This window comes from Ranitomeya variabilis, chromosome 4 (assembly GCF_051348905.1).
Source record: "Ranitomeya variabilis isolate aRanVar5 chromosome 4, aRanVar5.hap1, whole genome shotgun sequence".
NCBI classification, from domain to species: domain Eukaryota; kingdom Metazoa; phylum Chordata; class Amphibia; order Anura; family Dendrobatidae; genus Ranitomeya; species Ranitomeya variabilis.
Window position 1 is genome coordinate 329197145 of NC_135235.1, and position 22809 is coordinate 329219953.

General features: G+C 46.4%; 1 protein-coding gene across 2 annotated transcripts in view; it reads left to right on the forward strand.

The window, feature by feature from the left end:
* Positions 1 to 7559: 7559 nt before the first annotated feature.
* Positions 7560 to 22809, forward strand: part of MFRP (membrane frizzled-related protein) — a 134267-nt gene continuing 119017 nt past the window's right edge. The window contains exons 1-2 of one of the 2 annotated variants that reach the window (XM_077250505.1): positions 7560 to 7624; positions 8417 to 8508. In XM_077250505.1, coding sequence (XP_077106620.1) covers positions 8503 to 8508 — 6 coding nt within the window. In that variant the 5' untranslated portion in view covers positions 7560 to 7624; positions 8417 to 8502. The remainder of the gene's footprint in view (positions 7625 to 8416; positions 8509 to 22809) is intronic. The other variant, XM_077250504.1, reaches the window with a different exon arrangement.

The following is a 22809-nucleotide window of genomic DNA, read 5'->3' on the forward strand; positions in this document are numbered from 1 at the left end:
TGTAGCCCCATATAGTGCTGCAGGAACGTTATGGCCCATATAGTGCTGCAGGAACGTTATGGCCCCATATAGTGCTGCAGGAATGTTATGGCCCCATATACAGGTCCTTCTCAAAAAATTAGCATATAGTGTTAAATTTCATTATTTACCATAATGTAATGATTACAATTAAACTTTCATATATTATAGATTCATTATCCACCAACTGAAATTTGTCAGGTCTTTTATTGTTTTAATACTGATGATTTTGGCCTACAACTCCTGATAACCCAAAAAACCTGTCTCAATAAATTAGCATATTTCACCCGTCCAATCAAATAAAAGTGTTTTTTAATAACAAACAAAAAAACCATCAAATAATAATGTTCAGTTATGCACTCAATACTTTGTCGGGAATCCTTTGGCAGAAATGACTGCTTCAATGCGGCGTGGCATGGAGGCAATCAGCCTGTGACACTGCTGAGATGTTATGGAGGCCCAGGATGCTTCAATAGCGGCCTTAAGCTCATCCAGAGTGTTGGGTCTTGCGTCTCTCAACTTTCTCTTCACAATATCCCACAGATTCTCTATGGGGTTCAGGTCAGGAGAGTTGGCTGGCCAATTGAGCACAGTAATACCATGGTCAGTAAACCATTTACCAGTGTTTTTGGCACTGTGAGCAGGTGCCAGGTCGTGCTGAAAAATGAAATCTTCATCTCAAAGCATTTCAGCCGATGGAAGCATGAAGTGCTCCAAAATCTCCTGATAGCTAGCTGCATTGACCCTGCCCTTGATGAAACACAGTGGACCAACACCAGCAGCTGACATGGCACCCCACACCATCACTGACTGTGGGTACTTGACACTGGACTTCAGGCATTTTGGCATTTCCTTCTCCCCAGTCTTCCTCCAGACTCTGGCACCTTGATTTCCGAATGACATGCAAAATTTGCTTTCATCAGAAAAAAGTACTTGGGACCACTTAGCAACAGTCCAGTGCTGCTTCTCTGTAGCCCAGGTCAGGCGCTTCTGCCGCTGTTTATGGTTCAAAAGTGGCTTTACCTGGGGAATGCGGCACCTGTAGCCCATTTCCTGCACACGCCTTTCCACACCAGACTCAGTCCACTGCTTCCTCAGGTTCCCCAAGGTCTGGAATCGGTCCTTCTCCACAATCTTCCTCAGGGTCCGGTCACCTCTTCTCGTTGTACAGCGTTTTCTGCCACATTGTTTCCTTCCAACAGACTTACCATTGAGGTGCCTTGATACAGCACTCTGGGAACAGCCTATTTGTTGAGAAATTTCTTTCTGGGTCTTACCCTCTTGCTTGAGGGTGTCAATGATGGCCTTCTTGACATCTGTCAGGTCGCTAGTCTTACCCATGATGGGGGTTTTGAGTAATGAACCAGGCAGGGAGTTTTTAAAAGCCTCAGGTATCTTTTGCATGTGTTTAGAGTTAATTAGTTGATTCAGAAGATTAGGGTAATAGGTCATTTAGAGAACCTTTTCTTGATATGCTAATTTATTGAGACAGGTTTTTTGGGTTATCAGGAGTTGTAGGCCAAAATCATCAGTATTAAAACAATAAAAGACCTGACAAATTTCAGTTGGTGGATAATGAATCTATAATATATGAAAGTTTAATTGTAATCATTACATTATGGTAAATAATGAAATTTAACACTATATGCTAATTTTTTGAGAAGGACCTGTAGTGCTGCAGGAATGTTATGGCCCCATATAGTGCTGCAGGAATGTTATGGCCCCATATAGTGCTGCAGGAATGTTATGGCCCCATATAGTGCTGCAGGAATGTTATGGCCCCATATAGTGCTGCAGGAATGTTATGGCCCCCATATAGTGCTGCAGGAATGTTATGGCCCCCATATAGTGCTGCAGGAATGTTATGGCCCCCATATAGTGCTGCAGGAATGTTATGGCCCCATATAGTGCCGCAGGAATGTTATGGCCCCATATAGTGCTGCAGGAACGTTATGGCCCCATATAGTGCTGCAGGAACGTTATGGCCCCATATAGTGCTGCAGGAACGTTATGGCCCCATATAGTGCTGCAGGAACGTTATGGCCCCATATAGTGCTGCAGGAATGTTATGGCCCCATATAGTGCTGCAGGAACGTTATGGCCCCCATATAGTGCTGCAGGAATGTTATGGCCCCATATAGTGCTCCAGGAATGTTATGGCCCCATATTGTGCTGCAGGAATGTTATGGCCCCATATTGTGCTGCAGGAATGTTATGGCCCCATATAGTGCTGCAGGAATGTTATGGCCCCATATAGTGCTGCAGGAATGTTATGGCCCCATATAGTGCCGCAGGAATGTTATGGCCCCATATAGTGCTCCAGGAACGTTATGGCCCCCATATAGTGCTGCAGGAATGTTATGGCCCCATATAGTGCTCCAGGAATGTTATGGCCCCATAGATGCTCCATACAGACACTTGCCCCATTTGCTGCGATAAAAAAAATAAATCACATACTCACCTCTCCGTCGCTCAGGCCCCCGGCACTTTCAATAGTCACCTCTCCTAGTTCCGGGCGCCGATCTGTCTCCACCACTGACGTTTAGCAGAGGGCGCGCACTGAGCACGTCACCGCGCCCTCTGACCTCAGCGTCACTGCTGGAGACAGATCGGCGCCCGGAACGAGGAGCAGGTGACTATCGCGCAGCGCTGCGCTCCCCTCCCCGTATACTCACCTGGTCCTGCCGCTTTGTAGATCCTGCTTCCCCCACGCCGCAGCGCTTCATCCTGTACTCAGCGGTCACATGGTCCCGCTGATTACAGTAATGAATAGGCGGCTCCACCCCTATGGGAGGTGGAGCCGAATATTCATTTGCTGTAATGAGCGGGACCATGTGACCGCTGAGTACAGGAAGAAGCTGAAGCTGCTGCTGCCGGCGACGGGGAAGCAGGGACCGCGCCTGGACTAGGTGAGTATTTTTAGACAGCCCCCGCTGCCCCTCCCCTGCCGACCCCCGGTATGACTCGAGTATAAGCCGAGAGGGGCAATTTCAGCCCAAAAAAGTGGGCTGAAAATCTCGGCTTATACTCGAGTATATACGGTACATCTCAGCCACTTTCATTAAAACTCATATTTTTCTCAATTTCTGACATTTAATCATACCCTAATTTCCCTTTCTTGGGTCAGTTAGGGTCACTACTATAAGTATTTCAGCTGTTCTACCTTTCCTCACATTCCCAGGGGCTTAGAAGGATACCTATGCTGATTAATATTTAGTAGCATTGCTGTTACATTGTTAAACTCTTGTTCAATATTGGTTCACATTTGGGGTTGCCTTCCAAAAGATTTTCACAATATTTTGTTGGAGTTTTGACCTATTTCTCCTGATAGAACTAGTGTAATTAAGTCAGGATTCCAGATCCCCTTGCTCACCCACACATTTTCAGTTCTGTCCATGCATTTTCTATGTTATTGAGGCCAAGGCTTTATGACAGATTGGTAATCTACAGGTGAAATACTGTAATAATGTTCAGCAGTCTAACTAGAAGAATATTAAGTTATTTCCTCCTTGCAGCTACTCACTTCCAGTCATCGAAGGGGCTGCACACATTGTCTGCTAAAGAGCAGGAGAATGATTCTAGCACACTGTGTAGTGAGTTCTGACTGTTACAGCCCCTGCGCCGACATAATTATTGGAGTGAGCTGCAGGGAAAATAAGTTGAGCAAATTGATTGAAGCAAATCAGTTTTAGAAATTGGTGGACTTTCTCATAATGTAGCTATTACATCAATGGTGTAGCAAAGCCAATCAGTAGGGACAATCACAGACTGTATAAAAACAGATGCAGGAAATGCAGCCTCTATTTTGTGGTGAATCTGGATAGTGAGATGACATCATGTGTGTGATAGCACAGCATTGAAGGCATGAGGCAGTGACCCAGTAAAGTTCAAAGCAAAATGTCTTTAATGTCCAAAAACTCACAAATAAAAAGCAAACGGTACGTCCAAATAGTCAGTATCCGAGACCGATTGCTGTGGGCGACTGCACCACCGTGTCACGCTGAGGGGGCGCCAGGCATTCACTTCACTTGGCTCTGTGTTGACTGCACACATAATCCGGATGTTGCACAGTCACCTGCTCTGCAGCTTGCAAACCAACACAGTGACACATTCAACCGTTGCTGCAGGGTTTTTAAATGAGATCTGTGGCCATGGGCCACTTGTAAGACACAACTGGAGAGAGTGAACTGCCCCACTACCATCCTGTAGTTCACTCCAAAATTTAAAGCCCATGCCAGGTTTTCTTAAATCTGCTTTGAGCAAATAGCTTGTCGAAGACCAAACTTACTTTTATTCTGCACTGCAACCACAGCTGTCTGTAACTGCAATACACTCCAGCGGCCTCAATACGCTTCTATGCACATCCTGGTTGATACATGCCGTCACTCGCATAAAATTCCCCTCATTGCCTCACAATATACAGTGGGGGAAAAAAGTGTTTGGTCAGCCACCAATTGTGCAAGTTCTCCCACTTAAGGCTAAGTGCACACGTTGCAGAATTGCCGTGGAAATTTCCGCGGAAATTCTGCAACTCCTGCCGCGGGTATATCGTATGCGGAATTGGCATGCATATTCTCGCAGAAAACTAGCGTTTTGCAAGCATAATTAGCTTGCAGAATGCTACCGTTTTCCAAGCGATCTGTAGCATCGCTTGGAAAACTGATTGACAGGTTGGTCACACTTGTCAAACATAGTGTTTGACAAGTCTGACCAACTTTTTACTATTGATGCAGCCTATACCGCATCGATAGTAAAAGATAGAATGCTAAAAATAATTAAAAAAATGGTTATACTCACCTTCCGCAAACAGCCGATCTCAGCGGCTTCCGTTCCTATAGATGCTTTGTGTGCAGGACCTTCGATGACGTCGCGATCACGTGACCGCGACGTCATCGCAGGTCCTTCACACACACCATCTATAGGAATGGAAGCGGCCACGTTCACCGCTGAGAGGTGGGAAGACTCCGGGGGCCATCGAAGGTGAGTATATCATGATTTTTTATTTTAATTATTTTTTTTTTAACAATTATATGGTGCCCAGTCCGTGGAGGAGAGTCTCCTCTACTCCACCCTGGGTACCAACCGCACGTGATCTGCTTACTTCCCGCATGGTGGGCATAGCCCCCTGCGGGAAGTAAGCAGATCAATGCATTCCTAGGTGTGCGGAATCCCCGCGATTCCGCAAATTTAATGAACATGCTGCATTTTTTTTCCAGAATGCGATTCCGCTCAGGAAAAAAATGCAGCATGTGCACAAAAAATGCGGAATGCATTCTATTAAATAGGATGCTTAATGTGAGCCTTTTTTCGCGGTTTTATAGCGTTTTTATAGCGAAAAACCGCAAAATAAACGCGAAAAATCTGCTACGTGTGCACACAGCCTAAAAAGATGAGAGAGGCTGTGTAATTGACACAACTATAAGAGTCATATTGAGAAAACAAATCCAGAAAATCACCTTGTCTGATTTGGCCAGATTTATTTAGCAAATTATGGTGGAAAATAAGTATTTGGTAACCTAAAAACATGCAAGATTTCATGCTCTCAAAGACCTGTAACTTCTTCTTTGAGAGGCTCCTCTGGCCTCCACTCATTACCTTTAGTAATGGTGCCGGTTTGAATTTGTTATCAGTATAAAAGATACCTGTCCACAACCTTAAACAGTCACACTCCAAACTCCACTATGCCAAAGACCAAAGAGCCGTCAAAGAACACGAGAATAAAAAATGTAGCCCTGTACCAGGCTGGGAAGACTGAATCTGCAATAGGCAAGCAGCTTGGTGTGATGAAATCAACTGTGGGAGCAATAATAAGAAAATGGAAGACCACTGATAATCTCCCCCGATCTGGGGCTCCACACAAGATCTCACCCCGTGGAGTCAAAATGATCACAAGAATGGTGAGCAAAAAATGGTGTCCCCCTGCTTAAGCCAGTACATGACTGGGCCCGTCTGAAGTTTGCTAGAGAGCATTTGGATTATTCAGAAGAGTATTGGGAGAATGTCATATGGTCTGATGAAACCAAAGTAGAACTGTTTGGTAGAAACAAAACTCGTGTTTGGAGGAGACAGAATGCTGAGTTGCATCCAAATAACATCATACCTACTGTGAAGCATGGGGCTGGCAACATCATGCTTTGGGGCTGTTTCTCTGCAAAGGGACCAGGATGACTGATCCGAATACAGGAAAGAGTGAATGGGGCCATGTATCGTGAGATTCTGAGTGCAAACCTTCTATCAGCAAGGACATTGAAGATGAAACATGGATGGGTCTTTCAGCATGATAATGGTCCCAAGCACACCGCCAGTGCAACGAAGGAGTGGCTTTGTAAGAAACATGAAGGTCCTGGAGTGGCCTAGCCAGTCTCCAGATCTCAACCCTATAGATATCCTTTGGAGGGAGTTGAAAGTCTGTGTTGCCCAGTGACAGGCCTATAACATCACTGCTCTAGAGGAGATCTGCATAGAGGAATGGGCCAACATACCAACAATATGTGCCAATCTTGTGAAGACTTACAGAAAACACTTCACCTCTGTCATTGCCAACAAAGGATATATAACAAAATATTGAGATGACCTTTTGTTAATGACCAAATTCTTATTTTCCACCATCATTTCCAAAACAAATCTTGCCAAATCAGACAAGGTGATATTCTGGATTTGTGTTCTCATTTTGACTCTCATAGTTGTAGTCTACCTATGATGTTAATTACAGGCCTCTCTCATCTTTTTAAGGGGGAGAACATGCACAATTGGTGGCTGACCAAATACTTTTTTCCCCACTGTATATACCCATAATGCTGTTCTGAGCACAAGAATTTTGAGATTCTGTTTTGTTCATTCCCTTGGCGATGTGTTAATTGATAAAAATAAACTGTTAACACTTTCCTTTTAAAAGCACTGTTAGGGTATGTGTCCACGTTCAGGATTGCATCAGGATTTTTCATCAGTATTTGTAGCCAAAACCAGGAGTGGAACAATTAGAGGAAAAGTATAACAGAAACATATCCTCCACTTTTGCATTTATCACCCACTCCTGGTTTTGGCTACAAATACTGATGAAAAATCCTGATGCAATCCTGAACGTGGACACATACCCTATGGGTACGTTCACACAGGACTTTTTTGCTGCGTATTTTTGCTGCTTTTTTTATGCTAATTTTCAGCTGCTTTTTACAGTACCAGCAAAGCCTATGAGATTTCAGAAATCTCATGCACACAGATTGGGTTTTTGTTTGATCAGTATTTTCTGCTTTGCTGCGTTTCTTGGACATAGGGCGTCACTTCTTTCAGCGTTTTTGCTGCGTTTTTGCAGCGTTTTTTCACCCATTGACTTGAATGGGTGATGGAAAAAACGCTGCAAAAATGCAGCAAAAACGCATGTAGCATTATTTGCTGCATTTTTTGTGCAGAAAAATCATGGCCAGCAGAAAGTGATCTCACAGCCAAGAGCTTCGGGGTGTGGTTAGTGAGGTGTGAAGAGCCATTGTGAGCCATTGTGAGGTGTGAAGAGCCATTGTGAGGTGTCCTGATTGTGATCTATTGTGAGGTGTTAGCCATGTCTTGGTATAGGAGGATGAGCATTAATGTTTCCCAACTAATCATGGAGGTAATATTTTTTTAATTTGTGATATATTTATCTATCCGATTGTTTGCAATGGTACACTTTGCGATGCTCATGTGCTGTTATGTACATGTTCATGTGTTCTGCATGTGTATGTTTGTATCTTCCTTGTCATGAATGTTGGCTTCATTTCATCTTGCATTTGGTAATTACTTTTTCATTTATTTTTCCAAGGTGGAAGCAATGCCTGTAATTTGGGATGTAGCTTGCCCAAACTACAGTGATCGTCAAAAAAAGGCCGATGCATGGCATGTAATTCGCCGTAAATTGTTCCCCCGCTGGGATGAAGGCGATGCTAAGCTCCACTGGGGTCACTCAACTTTATTATCATGCACAAATAGACAAAAAAACGCACCAAAACCGCACAAAAAACACATCTATAAGCAGCTGAAAATTGGCATAAAAAACGCAGCAAAAATACGCAGCAAAAAAGTCCTGTGTGAACTTACCCTTACTTTGCAGACTTCTTTCTGCACCTGCCTTAGACCTTTGCACACTGCAGTGCTAATATATGTATGTATTACTGTCAAAGATTTTAGGAAAGTGTGGGATAAAGTCTGCAAAGTAACAATGCTTTTAAAAAGTTTTAACAGTTTATTTTTATCAATTAAGACATCGCCAATTGAATGAACATAATAGAAATATAAATGTTTTCCTTCAAAACAGCATCAATTCTTCTAGATACGCTTGAAGTAAGGGAATTTGTAGTATTGTAGTCTGATGTATGAGTAACCAACTATAACAAACAAATGATAATGTTTATCATTCAATATGTAGGTTGAAGCACAGTCGTTAATTGAAACAGAAGTATATGTGTCAGAGGCTTAAAACTGGGTGAGGAACAGCCACACTCTGGTACAAAGATGAAGGTGGGTTTCATGTCATAGGTCGTACACTATAGCAAGATTTAGCACAGCAACAAAGACACAAGGTAGTCATACTGCATCAGAAAGGTATCTCCCAGGCAAAGATGTCAAAGCAGACTGGGGTTTCAAGATGTCCTCTTCAAGCTCTTTTGAAGAAGCAACAAGAAAAGGACAACCTTGAGGATCATAGATGCAGTGTTTGAATAAGAAAACTTAGTGCAGCAGTTTAAAGGCACATCATGCTTCACTTTCAAAGCCGAAGAAGTCCAGCAGTGCCATTACATCACAACTGACTGCAACCAATGTGACCCAGCTATATCCATCTACTGCTTGGAGAAGCCTGTCCAGAAGAGGAAAAACGAAGCGAAGCCATGGGCAGAGTGCCCCATTACTTGCTTTGTAGGGCAAGCAGGGGCTAAAATGAATATGGTTAGAAGCGCGGTCTCAGAAGGGTCAAAAGTTTAGAGGGGTTGGTCAATAAGGGGGGGTGTTTACAGTTGAGCAGTGTTTATCTGTCTGAGAAGGGGTGGGGGCTAGCAATCGGCACGAGGCACCAAGAGCAAAGGTCCTGTGCCCTCCTCACCTTTATCTCCTGTTCACTGAAGGGGATTGCAGATATCCTTGAGCAGCTAAAAGCTGCTGCAGGTGCCCCAGAAGGAGCAAATGTCAGGGATCAGATCAGGGAGATACTGGGAGGTCATGCTGCTGGAGTTGATGAAGATCGTCCTTCAGCTAGACGTGCACGCAGGGTGAGACCACCGGTAAGACTGTCCTCTGATGCAGCTCCTAGGTCTCGGCGGCACTGTAGGAGCCCCTCCAGGGATCCTCCTTGTCGGGTCCTGGCTGCCCCTTCTCCTGCTCTGAATCGCAGGTTCCAACAAGGAAGGAATCCATACAGGTGGCCGATGCCTGCGGTGGGCGAGGCTTCCTGCGGTCATGTGACCAGGCCTGCTACCTCAAACTATCTCAGCCTACAACAAGATGGCGGTGGCCATCCTCGGCGATCCTCCGGCTCGGGGGGCTGCTGAGACAATGAGAGATCCTCCTTCTGTTTCAGCATCTGCAGCGCCCCCAGGCCCTGAGGCTCAAGAGTCTTCAATCATGATGCCTCCTGGTTCCAGATTGCGGGCTGCCGGTCGCTCCCTGGTCATCGCGCTGGGTCTGAGCAGGGCGGCTTGCCAGGCAGTCCCTGTCAGAAATGCCGAGGAAGATCAGGCCCCTGGGTTGGTGGCCGGCTGGTGGGTTCTGGGCCCCAACACAGCCTGGTGAATATGTTTCTATGTTATGTGTGTCCTCACTTAATTCAGTTTCTCCTGGGGCAGCTTTTAGCTAGGTTCTGGGCATCCCAGCAGGTACTGTTTTTAGTGGGAATAGCAGTGGTGCTTTAAAGTCAGAAGTCAGTTTATTAGGGAGCTTGCGGGAGTTATTAGACAAATTGGATTGGGCAAATAATGGCTTACCGGCCTCCCCGGTTTCTGTTTGGGTGCCAGGGTCAGATTTTTTGGGTCATGCTGTTAATCGGGCAGGGAGCGAAGATGTGCATAGCAGTGGGGTTTCAGTGTTGATTCAAACTGAAAAAGAGGGAGACAGGATAGTACAGGATGATAGTGTAGCGCCCCCACTGCCGCAGGGCCGAGGGGTACCCGGTACCGGGCCTCTGAGTCTCTGCTCTGGGGTTGTCACGGTGGCTAGACCCGGTCCGTGACCCTGCTGAGGGGCGTACAGTGATAGATGTAGATAGTGGTGGTGGTGCGGTGCAGTAAATAACGAGGACACCAGGTTGCAGTCTCTTTACCTCTTTACTGAAGGTCTCTGGGTCCTCAGTCCGGAATACGGTTCACCAGGCTGCGCAAGTCTGGCCGGTCCGATGGCACCTCCAGAGTTCTCCTTGCAGGTGGAAATCTGTGCCTTCCTGCTAGCGCTATGTGTTGTGGTCCTCCCCTGCTGTGCTTACGGGATAGTCCCCACAACTGTTGTGTCTGTTTCTCGTGTTCCCTCACAACAACTCGATTAGATGATGTTCTGCTAATCCTCCGTCCCTCCCGGTGTTATGGTTGGGACGCACCCGTATGACGGGTAGGCTCGGAGCTCTTCCGGGACCCTAGAGTCGCCCCTCTCCACAGGTTGCCCCCCAAGTCTGCATAGGTGATTTAGGTGAGACAGCCCGCCTGTGACTGACTGTCCTGCCGTTGGTTTGAAGTATTGCTTGGAGCTAGATATATGAATACTTCCTCGGCGTTCCGGCCGCCGGTTGTGCGCCTCAGTAGGATGTTGCCTCGGTCTTACAGCACGACTCCTACTGGTATTCTCCTTCTTGCTTTGATCTCGTTTCTCACTCAGCACAATATATCTCGCTTCTGATCCTTTCTTAGGGCACCGCCGCTATGCTGAGCAGGCACGGTCCCGTGACGTTCTTTCTTGTTGCCAGGCCTCTGTCAGGGTCCCAAACCTGACAGGGACCCTACCGAATCTTCCCCACAACATCCCCTGCCACAAGGTGTTGCCTGGTTCCAACCCAGTCAGCTTTCTGAACTAACTTCCTGCTTGTCCCCCAGTTTACCCACACGGTGAGGAGTGGCCTAATAAATAGCACCCTTAGCTCCCCCTGGAGGCCCAACTGTGAAATGTATTGGTGTATGTGATACCTGCTCAGATGAACTCCTTCTGTGCCATCAGACGTACCATAGCCCCCCTTAGCAGCAGAGCCACAGTACTGTAACGACCAGGACTCTGGGGCGCTGCACTCCCACCCGGTTAAATCCAGTACTCCGGGACTGGGAAGAAAACAACAATACATGTCAGCAAAAAGACATACAATTTTTGTGAGTGCAATAACAATAAGCATATTTGAACATAGCTTCCCTTTATGGGAGGTGAGGACACTTAAACGTTACAAACATGGTTAAATACTTTCAAATAACTTTTCTTACCCAACCGGGTATTCTACTAAGTGCAAAATTGTAAACATTAATTCAACATTGCCTTTAAGGATGTACACTCTGAATCCACTAAAGACCTTCTTATAACACATTATAAGGCTTAAGCAACTGTGCTACATTCTCCTACTTTATGTCTGCAGGACCGCCTGTCCTAACGGCTCCAGACCTACTGCCTCTCCTTTCTATTACAGGACCGCTCCTTTCAGCCCGAGCCTACTGTCCTTCCACTACTATACACAGTATAGAACATGTTTTTCCTTCAGTTTAGGATCACTGAGCCATCTCTGTATGGCTCCTAAGAGGACTCACCACTAACCCCTACGGGTTCACTTCCTGTCCTCATCCTTCTATTAACATTATTGAACATTTCTTACAATTAACTAATTGGTTACATTTAACTTTCACATATCAACATTATTACTTCTTCTTTCAAAGCATCATCATTCCTTAAGTGCTATCGATGAACATCCCCTTTAAGAGGGGACCAAGTCTCTATGAGGTAGTGCAACTTTTCAAGCTGCAAGTCCGTATGCAGCAAGGACTCCAGTACAAGTTCCAATAACCGTATCTTCGCAAAGAGTCCGTCTTTTATATAAAACCAGTAGAAAGCACCTTTAACTATGTACAAGGAGTTTGTATCATGCATTGTTCATGATTCAGCAGTTCTGGATAACTTGTGCAAACGTAGAAAACAAACAAAAACAAGAAACAATAGGGATCCCGGGTCAACAAAGGGATCCCTTTAAGAGTTAACCCTGGATGGGTTTAGCAACATAGCAGCAAAAACAAACAGTTTGAAGAACTATTTACATATTATGCAGAGTTGTAAGATATTTACTTTTGTGGTGCAGAAGGTGGTTTCCTATCCTCGGCCGATGCAGCACCTGTGCTGGTAGTTGGTCTCTCAGATGCCATCAGAACAACCGGTGTCTGGATTTGAAGGCTAATCCTGCTTGCCAGTTCAGCAGCCGCCACAAGGCGTACGGTGGTGACAGTAACGAGATCTGGCAAATCTGGAGCAGTCATGATCGGGGCAACAGGCGACGCTCCCTCAGGCTCACACCTGTGTACGTTCCGAGCGCACCATCCTTGTGCATTCCGGTGGCGAGTGTAGGTCACCTGATCCCCCCTTTGCAATGGGCCACCATCTCGACTGCAGCAGGGAGTTTTTACGTTGTAACTAGTAACAAAGACATCCGTTGGTAGTCCCGGTTCCTGTATGGAGCCCCATCCCCTCTTCGGGTGGTAGGCCAGCACAGTTCCCCGCTTTACCACGTCTTTCCTGCTGTGCGCAGACTTTCTACATTGTGTATCATGTTGTTCAGTCTCGTCTCGATCTTTCCAGTGTTGGATTAGACATTGCTTATACTGTTCCCAGGTAAGTACCGCAAGGGTGAGGCTCTCCCCCGGAGCTCCATACGGCTCGTTCCAGGGGGTGTCCCACCGGAGGATCACCCCGTCCTGGCCTACATCTATGGGTTCCCCCATCTTAGTCGGTAGTGGAGGTACCAGCTTCCCCATCGCGTCGGGGGTGAGGACTACCCGCTCCACTGAGAGGAAACGGTTATTGTTGCTGGGGTGAGGAACGGTCACCGGAGCGGGATCGGTCAGGGGAGCCGGATCGGTCGGGAGAGCAGAATCGGCCGGGGGAGTAGGGGTGCCGTCCATACCTGCACCTGATGTGATTCCACCGATGTCGATCTGTTCCGTTGACGAGGACACTGGAATCGGCTGCAGCCCGGACCGCGGCTCTTCCGGAGCGGCCTCTTGACGTGGCTCCGCCCTCCATGGCTCCGTGGCTGGGATAGGTAGACTCGGCTCCTCCACTGGCGGTGGGCGCGAGTCCGTCTCTGATGGATGAGGGCAAGCCGGGATCACCTCGCTGTTGCTCAGGCACTTGCTGCTCATCGTCGCTGTCTGGCATTCGGTGGCACCGCATGCACCTGGCTCCGCCATTTCTCCGAGGTCGAGCTCCTTCTTCACCTCATTCCCGCCGTTGCAAATCAGGGGGCGGTTCTCCTCTGCTGCTGGGTAGGTCGTCCTCTCGCAGCAGCAGTCGGAGGGGGCGGTCGCTACTTCTGGCGCCGCTTTGGTAGTCTCCTCCCATGGCACGCCCTTCTTCCTCTGCGCTCCCTGTGGCGCTGCAATGGCGGCGGCTTTTGGCGGGAACTTTTGGCGGTAAATGGCAGCACACAGTCTTTGCAATAAAGTACAGTCCAAGTACAGTAAATCACAGTTCCAAGGCACACATGACCCGATTCCTCAGGCTTAAGTAGATCCTGTTCGTGACGCCAAGTTGTAGCGCCCCCACTGCCGCAGGGCCAAGGGGTACCCGGTACCGGGCCTCTGAGTCTCTGCTCTGGGGTTGTCACGGTGGCTAGACCCGGTCCGTGACCCTGCTGAGGGGCGTACAGTGATAGATGTAGATAGTGGTGGTGGTGCGGTGCAGTAAATAACGAGGACACCAGGTTGCAGTCTCTTTACCTCTTTACTGAAGGTCTCTGGGTCCTCAGTCCGGAATACGGTTCACCAGGCTGCGCAAGTCTGGCCGGTCCAATGGCACCTCCAGAGTTCTCCTTGCAGGTGGAAATCTGTGCCTTCCTGCTAGCGCTATGTGTTGTGGTCCTCCCCTGCTGTGCTTACGGGATAGTCCCCACAACTGTTGTGTCTGTTTCTCGTGTTCCCTCACAACAACTCGATTAGATGATGTTCTGCTAATCCTCCGTCCCTCCCGGTGTTATGGTTGGGACGCACCCGTATGACGGGTAGGCTCGGAGCTCTTCCGGGACCCTAGAGTCGCTCCTCTCCACAGGTTGCCCCCCAAGTCTGCATAGGTGATTTAGGTGAGACAGCCCGCCTGTGACTGACTGTCCTGCCGTTGGTTTGAAGTATTGCTTGGAGCTAGATATATGAATACTTCCTCGGCGTTCCGGCCGCCGGTTGTGCGCCTCAGTAGGATGTTGCCTCGGTCTTACAGCACGACTCCTACTGGTATTCTCCTTCTTGCTTTGATCTCGTTTCTCACTCAGCACAATATATCTCGCTTCTGATCCTTTCTTAGGGCACCGCCGCTATGCTGAGCAGGCACGGTCCCGTGACGTTCTTTCTTGTTGCCAGGCCTCTGTCAGGGTCCCAAACCTGACAGGGACCCTACCGAATCTTCCCCACAACACCCCCTGCCACAAGGTATTGCCTGGTTCCAACCCAGTCAGCTTTCTGAACTAACTTCCTGCCTGACCCCCAGTTTACCCACACGGTGAGGAGTGGCCTAATAAATAGCACCCTTAGCTCCCCCTGGAGGCCCGACTGTGAAATGTATTGGTGTATGTGATACCTGGTCAGATGAACTCCTTCATTGCCATCAGACGTACCATAGCCCCCCTTAGCGGCGGAGCCACAGTACTGCAACGACCAGGACTCTGGGGCGCTGCACTAGGGCAAAAGGAGAAGTATACGTATGTTTTGAAGGTCCTCTAGGAGCCCATCTAAAAATGGAAGTAAAAGAAAAAAATATGGAAGGATGAATATGTGGAAATATTTTCCCTCCTTCCATTAGAAAAATGTAATATGGATGAGGAAAGAAGGATGACAGTAAAAAGGAGGAGGAAGAGAAGTGGAGGTGGCGGCGTATTCCCCAGACTTTTGTAAATTGGCTTCAAGACTTTGCCATATTAGCTAGTGGGATAGAAGAGAAGGCCCCTCAGAATTTCTCCAGGCTTTTCTGCTACATGGATGCTATCGGTGAGGCTCATCGCACTTATGGAGGGCAAACCTGGTTGATGTACGACGAGCAGTTTCGGCAGAGAAAAGCAGTCAGGCCTACAATATGGTGGGACCAGAAGGATATAGGTCTACGGCTAAAGGTGATGACACCAGCCCATTATGGGCAGTCCTTTTATGGGGAAGCTGGGGGACATGGCCAGCATATCGCGGGGGGGGGGGGGCACATCCCAAACCGGACCTGCAGGAGCAAGGTAGGGAGCATGTTGGCTGTTCAATGAGGGCCAGTGCAAGTTCGGAAGGAGCTGTAAATTTAAGCACCAGTATTCAGGATGTGGAAGCTTGTCACACAGGTTGTTGTATTGTTTCAAGAAAGGGAAATCTAGATCCGGAGGGGGATTCTGCAAAAGGAGGCGAATCCAGTGAATCTTTCCATGATGGTCCTCTCTAAATAGTTACCTAAAACGGGATAAGGCGGTTTTGTTGGAGGAAGGTTTTAGTTTTGGTTTTAAAATTCCCTCTCCGCCATACGCAGTGCCTTTTAATTGAAGAATTTGTTGTCGGCTCGTCAGCACCCCGAGGTGGTTAGTAAAAAGATTATGTATGAAGTATCATGTGCAGGAAATTTACTAGGAAAACTCATTTTCGCATGCCGGATTATGCCCATGGGATGGGTTTTTTCACGTCGCTTGGCACCATCAACGGTGGGGGCATCATCTCCTAGGCATTATGTTCGTTTAACGAAGGAACTCAGGGAGGATTTGTCAGTTTGAGAGGGCTTCCTTGAAAAGTATAATGGCTGGTCACTAATGATCACTGAGTTAGTAGAGGATTTTGATTGTGAATTGTTTACCAACGCGGCAGGTAGTACAGGTCTCGGGGCTTATTGCAAGGGTCAATGGTGCGTAGGGGAATGGCTGAAGACCTGTGTCAAAGCAGGATTGACAAAGAATCTGACGTTATTAGAGTTTTTACCGATTGTAGTGGCCTTGTCAATTTGGGGTGAGCCATTCAGCAATAAGAAGATACGTTTTCATTGTGACAGTATGTCAGTGGTGATGATGATTAACAATTTTATCTGGGTCTTCTCCCCCAGTGATTCGGTTGCTGTGATTTTGTCTTGAGGTGTTTTAGTCTCAATGTATGGGTGGTGGCGGTGCTTGGACCAGGGGTAGAGAATTCAATAGCTGATTCTCTTTCTCGTATGCAGTGGGATCGCTTTCGATCAGTGGTGCCAGGTGCGGAGTCCGTGGGCTGCAAGTGGCCAGTGGAGCTCTTGGAACTGGTATTCGAGCATCAAGCTCTTTGAGTCATACATCCTTGGTAAACGGGACATGGGTAGTATACGAAACAGCTTGGAGGGAGTGGGTGCTTTACTTTGTTGGTTAAGTTGGATGGTGGCAGAAAGGTGATCTATTTCAAGAGTTAATCGTGTTATGGCAGAAATAGCATATGGTTTCAAGTTTAGGGGTTTGGTGGATATTACTAAGCATTTTCTTGTAGGTCAGGCACTGAAAGGGTTTAGAAAGGGTCTCACTAGGACCGACAGTCGGAGGCCTGTATCATTCAAGCTTCTGGATGGGGGGCATTTTGGCATGAGTATGCAGCTCTCAGTTTGAGGAGACGTTGTTTCGGCTGATGTTTTCATGGGCATTTTTTGGGACCATGCGAATAGGAGAGTTGGTTTCCCCATCCTCGGTTAAGGGGGGTGGGATATTAAGTCAGGATGCAATTGGCATGAAGCACCAAGAGCATAGGTCCCGTCCTCCCGCCCTTTAATTTAGGGGTTAAAGTAAGGTAAAATTAACAAAAATTTTGGATGATGTTATCATTGGGTCATTTTGACGAGCAGTGGTGAGGGGGTTCTTGGAGTTGGTGTCAAAATTGTGGTGGGGGAGTTGTACATCAGGTGGATGGTAACCTCCCCTTTATGTTTGGATTTGGGTTAATTGTCTGGCAGATTTGGGGGCTCTACAGGGTGGGGTCCCTGAGAGTCGGTGTTATGGAAAAGGTTTTCCGGCAACAAAGGTGCCCCCGAGCCTATGGTCACGGCAGGGGGTAATGCTGGATGGTTCATTATTATTTACTGGTTGCCGCCAGGTTTTGAAGCTCCAAGAACCTCCTTACAAAGAAGTTATTTATTGTGATGTTTGTTAATAAAAGGCCGATTTGGCCAATTTATCAAACGAAAAAGATGTACGAGTGTTCATTTGGAGGGAAGGGGTGTTCCGTGGGAGCAGGGTTGTTAAAGTGTGGCGTTGATATAGAAGGGAGTTAGTTGGAAGGAAGCTTGTACAATACCGCAGTCATGGTCTTCATGGAAGAATTGTGTCAAATGCCATTCTTTCAAAGTGGAAGCAAGGCCAAGCGACTCAACTACACATGAAAAACCAAGGAACTGGGATGCAGAAAAATGACAGCAGGTGCCCTAAACTGGTGAGTCAAAAAATCTAAAAATCTAAATTAGAAATATGAGAATGCAGTTTGATCACTGAGGGCTGTACAATGAGTTTCTGCCAGTAACAGTGAAGCACACTGGAGGGTCCTGGAAAGCTGCATTTCAGCAAATGGAGTTGGTGATTTCATTAGGATTAATGGTGTCTTCAATGTTGAAAAATAGGGGCAGGTACTTACTTATTTCCAGGCTATTGAAAAACTAGGAGTCCTGGAAGTGATGATAAACATCATCGAGTCGGTCTGGGATTATATGAAAAGACAAAAAGATTTGTGTGAGCCTGCATCCACTGAATATCTGTACTTAGTTCTAAGATGTTGGAGCAACCTCCCTGACGAGTTTCTGTGTACAAGTGTATGTAGAAGAATTGATGATTTGATGCTGTTTAGAAGGTAAAAGGTGGTCACATCAAACATTAATTTAATTTAGGCTAAGTTAACATTACGTCTCTGTGCGCAGCGTATCATCTGCATGCGCAAACGCGTGCCAAAACGCATTGAAATGCATGGTTAAAGCATCTTAGACATGACACCAAAAAAAGCTGCGTGTGCATGCGTTTGTATGCATTTTTGCATGCGTTTGCATTTTTCAGCACATGCGTTTGAATTTTCAAAGAATTTAGTTATGCGGAAATTCTGTTCCAGGAGAATTTCCTTGACAAAAGCCACACCCAGTGGGCGTGTCTCATGGGGATTCTGTGTATATAGACCCCACACAGATGAAATCCTCATCTTTTGCTGCTGTATTCAGCTGCAAGATGGATCTTGGAATGGAGAGCTACTATCGTAATCTGGATTTGGAATTAAAATTGGCTTTTGCCTTTGCTGTGGCTTGTGAAGAAGAAAGAGAAGAGCAAAACGGAGAAGACGTCGTCGTCGATACTGGCAACACCCCATCGTTGAAGTCCGAGAGAGCCGTGGAGCCTACCACTCGCTGTACACTGAGCTACGTGAAAACCCAGGGAAGTTTTTCGAATACACGAGGATGTCTGAACAGAGCTTCGATGAAGTGCTGTAATGTGTGTAAGGATCCATCACCAGGCAGGACATGCAACTACGTAGAGCAATTCCTGCTGAGGAATGTCTGTTGGTGAACCTGAGGTACTTAATTTTGAAAAATAAACACGTTGTTTGTATTATTGTTAGAAAAGCCATGTACTGTTTTTTCCCCCATTTTCTGTTCGTCAGATTCCTGGCTACTGGAGACACCTTAAGATCTCTACATTTCCAATTCTGGATTGGAGTGTCCACCCTTTCTGGGATTGTTGGAGACACCTGCCATGCTTTAGGTGTCGTTCTGCTTGCAGAATTCCTCCCCCAACCCACAACTTAAGTCTGACTGAAAAATGCAGCAAAATTCAATGAAATTTATAATTTTCCTAACTGTGTGGGGGCTGACGGCAAACACATTCGGATTCTGAAACCTGCTGGAAGTGGATCCAAGTATTTCAATTACAACAAATACTTATGGATGTTTCTCATGGCGATTGCAGGTGCAGAGTGTTGATTTGTCGCTGTTGACGTTGGCTCATTTGGACGAAATGATTCACAGACTTTCAAAGACTCTGACATGGGCCAATGTTTGTATGGTAATAATTTTAATTTTCCACCGCCACAGCCTCTTCCGAACAATGAAGGACCGCCAATGCCGTTTGTTGCGGCTGGGGATGAGGCGTTTCAAATGTGTGCCAACCTCATAAAACCGTACTCGAGTTGGGACTTGAATTACACCAAAAAGGGTTTTCAACTACTGACTGACAAGGGCAGGAAGAAGTGTGGAGTGTGCCTTTGGTTTTCTGGCATCAAAATGGCACATTTTGTGAACACCAATCAATCTAAACACTGAGACAATTGATGATGTGGTCAAAGTGTGTGTTGTTATGCACAATTACATCCTGGCAAAAGAGCGACTACAATTAGAACTTTACGATCCTGTTGATACCACTTTGCAGGATTACTGTTATCACCCTCTGAGGACTACAGTGGAAGTTGCCCACATGAGGGATAAGTTTGCTGCTTACTTTTTTTAGGATATTGGACGTCTTGCATGGCAAGACGATATGGTTTAATACACTTTAAGTAAATGTTATATGTTTGCTGACTTTACTACATATGTTTGATGACTTTATTACTAATAAAACAACTTAACTCAACAATACAATACTCACATGTGTGTGTTTTTGCATAGAGACAAAGAAAGCAGAGATTGTGCAAACAAAATGAAAATTTTATTTAACAGCAAACAAACAATTGGTTTTATGTTTGGGGTCTGTATGATGGTGATATATTGTGGACCTTGGGGGTGTTGAGCTGTGATGATTGAGTAAGATTTGATGATGAAGGGGGTTACAGGGGAAGGGGCAATTAATTGAAGGATTGGCTCTTGGATGGGACTGGACACATTGGGAGTAGAGAACACATTAGGAGTTGAAGTGTGGGAAGGGATAGACAAATTGGAAGGGAGGACAACCAAGGGAAGGTAGTGACATATTAGACAACAGAGTCAGTAGTGGGCGTTTTAGTTAGGAGCGCTGGAAGAAGTAGCCCCAAGAGGGGAAAGGTGCAGAGTCACCCGGCAGCTCCAGGCGAACACCTCCAATGGAGGACAAAAAATCAAAAGAAAGGGGTTATAAAGCATGGTCCGAGGAGCGCCGAAAGAAAACTCAGACACCAGGATGGGGTTAAGCCAGTGGCTTAACCCCATCCTGGTGTCTGAGTTTTCTTTTGGTGCTCCTCGCACTGCGCTATATAACCCCTTTCTTTTGATATTAGACAACAGAGACACATTGGGAGGTGAGGGTGGAGATGGTAGGACCATTTTTGGCCGACATTTCTTGCTCCTGGTCTTCATTTTCCAATGCAGCACCAAGTTACTAGTGGGAGTCTTTCTGAGTTTATTTGTTGTATGAGTGGGAGTTTTGGCCTCTGTAGCAGCGCATGGTGCTGGACTGTGCAGCGTGGTGGATGCTGCTTGCTGCAGGGGTGTTGCACTCTGGAGCAAGGTGGATGCTGCTTGCTGCAGGGGTGCTGCACTCTGGAGCGTGGTGGATGCTGCTTGATGCAGGCCTACTGCACTCTGAAGCATGGTGTAGCTGTCAACTGGGGGAACAGGCCAGTGATGCTGTGCTTGTTGATGCTCGTAAAATCCAGCCTGCGGCTGATAGCTTCAGGACTGCTGCTGCTGTAATGCCTGGCTATAAGCAGCCTTTCAGGCCTGCATGACGTTCAGCTGGAGTTCAGGCGTAAGGTATTCCGACACGCCCCACTCTATTGCTGAAAAAAATGTCTGGCCGGTCTCTGAAGGTCGACTTCCAAGCAGTCAAGGCGTCTGTGGACATCCTGGAAAAGTGTGTTCACCTGAGTGAACCCACTATCCAGTCTATCTCCAATCACCTTCATTCCATCCTGGAAGACCGAGCATAAATGAATAACTCAGGCATGACTGACCTCTCCCAGGCCCTCTGCTGCTGATGAAAAGTCCCAACAAAAGCAGTGGCAGAGGGCTGGGAGAGGGGAAAGCCTGATGGACCGGCTGTCTGTTCCCCAGCCTGTGAAGCCTGCCTGGTTGCTACATTGCTGGTGGATGATTGGGACTGTTCGTTGGCTGGTCAATGAAGGGCCGCTCCAACAGAGGAAGATCCAGGTTGTATAGTGCTGCTCCATTTTCTGTGTGTAAAACAAAATAAAAACATTACTAAATTTTTTTTTTAAGTTTGTATAACAGTCAGACAACAGAAAAGATACTCACGTTCGCTGAGCAAGTGCAGGCCTCAGAAAAGACAGCATACGATTGTTTTTGTACTTCAAAAGCTTTAGAGCAGCACCACTTTTAACCCGCATCTCCTGTCTGATATCCTTATTGAAGCGATCCTTCATCGAACGCCAACAAACTTTTATTCTCTTCATTGTGAAGTGGGAAGAAAAAAAAAATATTTGTACAAAAAGACAACAACGTTTACAGCAAAACAGAGACCACATTGCAATACTTAGGAAAATCCTTTCTGACTTGTGGCCTTGCATGGTCCCAATCATCCAACAGCGATCTGGTCACTTCTTTCCAGAGTTGTCGAATCAATACTGAGTCGGAATGATTATGATCATGGGGGTCCCACAACGCTACACGCTCTTGAACCAGTGGAATGAGTAGGTCATTGTCAATGACAAGTTGACCTTCCTCATGTTGTTGAACCTATAGATCAAATAAAATAATAAAAAAATTAAGTACTACAGTTTAAATATACAAAACCTGAAAAAAATCCAATTAGAAGTCTGATAATGAAAAGAATACTTACACCAGCGTCTTTCCTCCTCAGGAATTTGAACCCGATGACCCTGTGAAGATTCATTTCCACTTGACTGCTCCTGCTCTTCCGCACTGGAATACATACCAATCAGTATATCAACTGTGATTACATAATCAGTGTCATGTCCACCCTGGGAAGCCGTCAGGTCTTCACTGGAGGACATGATTGAAGAGCAGGCAGCAGTCAAGTAAAACACTACTGAAAAGAACAAATAAGAAAAATTTAACTTGTTAGAGCCAAAGCAAAAAAAAAAAATTGAAGGCCAATACTTACATTACAGGCAGTCCAGCAGCACAGTGGGCAGCACAGCATCGGAAAAGCAGCACAACACGGGGACAGCAGCACCGCATTGGAAAAGCAGCACAAAATGGGGACAGCAGCACCAGTTTACAAGGAAAAAAAAAGGAAAACATAAGACAAAAAGTGACGAAGGGTGTGAAACTGGGCAGAGTGTGATACTGGGTAGAGCAAAATAGTATACACATTCATACTTACACAGGGCCACAGGAGCAATCCACAACAGGTAACCACGGACAGGAAGGAGCAAGCCAGGCAAGGAGTCCAGGACAGGAAAACCACACAGTCTAGAAGGAACAGAAAACAAACCATAAGTACAGAGTATATAGTACAGAATGCAGTGAGAGACAGACATACATTTTCAAAGCCTCTATACTTACATCCAGAGTCTTTTCCAGAGTCTTGTGCTCACATCCAGAGTCTTGAGAGTAATGGACTTCCTGTTTCCACACCCCTTTTATACATCAGGGATTTTGTAGGTGGTGACATCATTTCCTGGACATGATTAGTGTGAGGTACGCATGCATATCAAACGCATGCGTACGCATGTCCTTGCATACCAATGCATTCGCATAGATAGTAATGCGTTG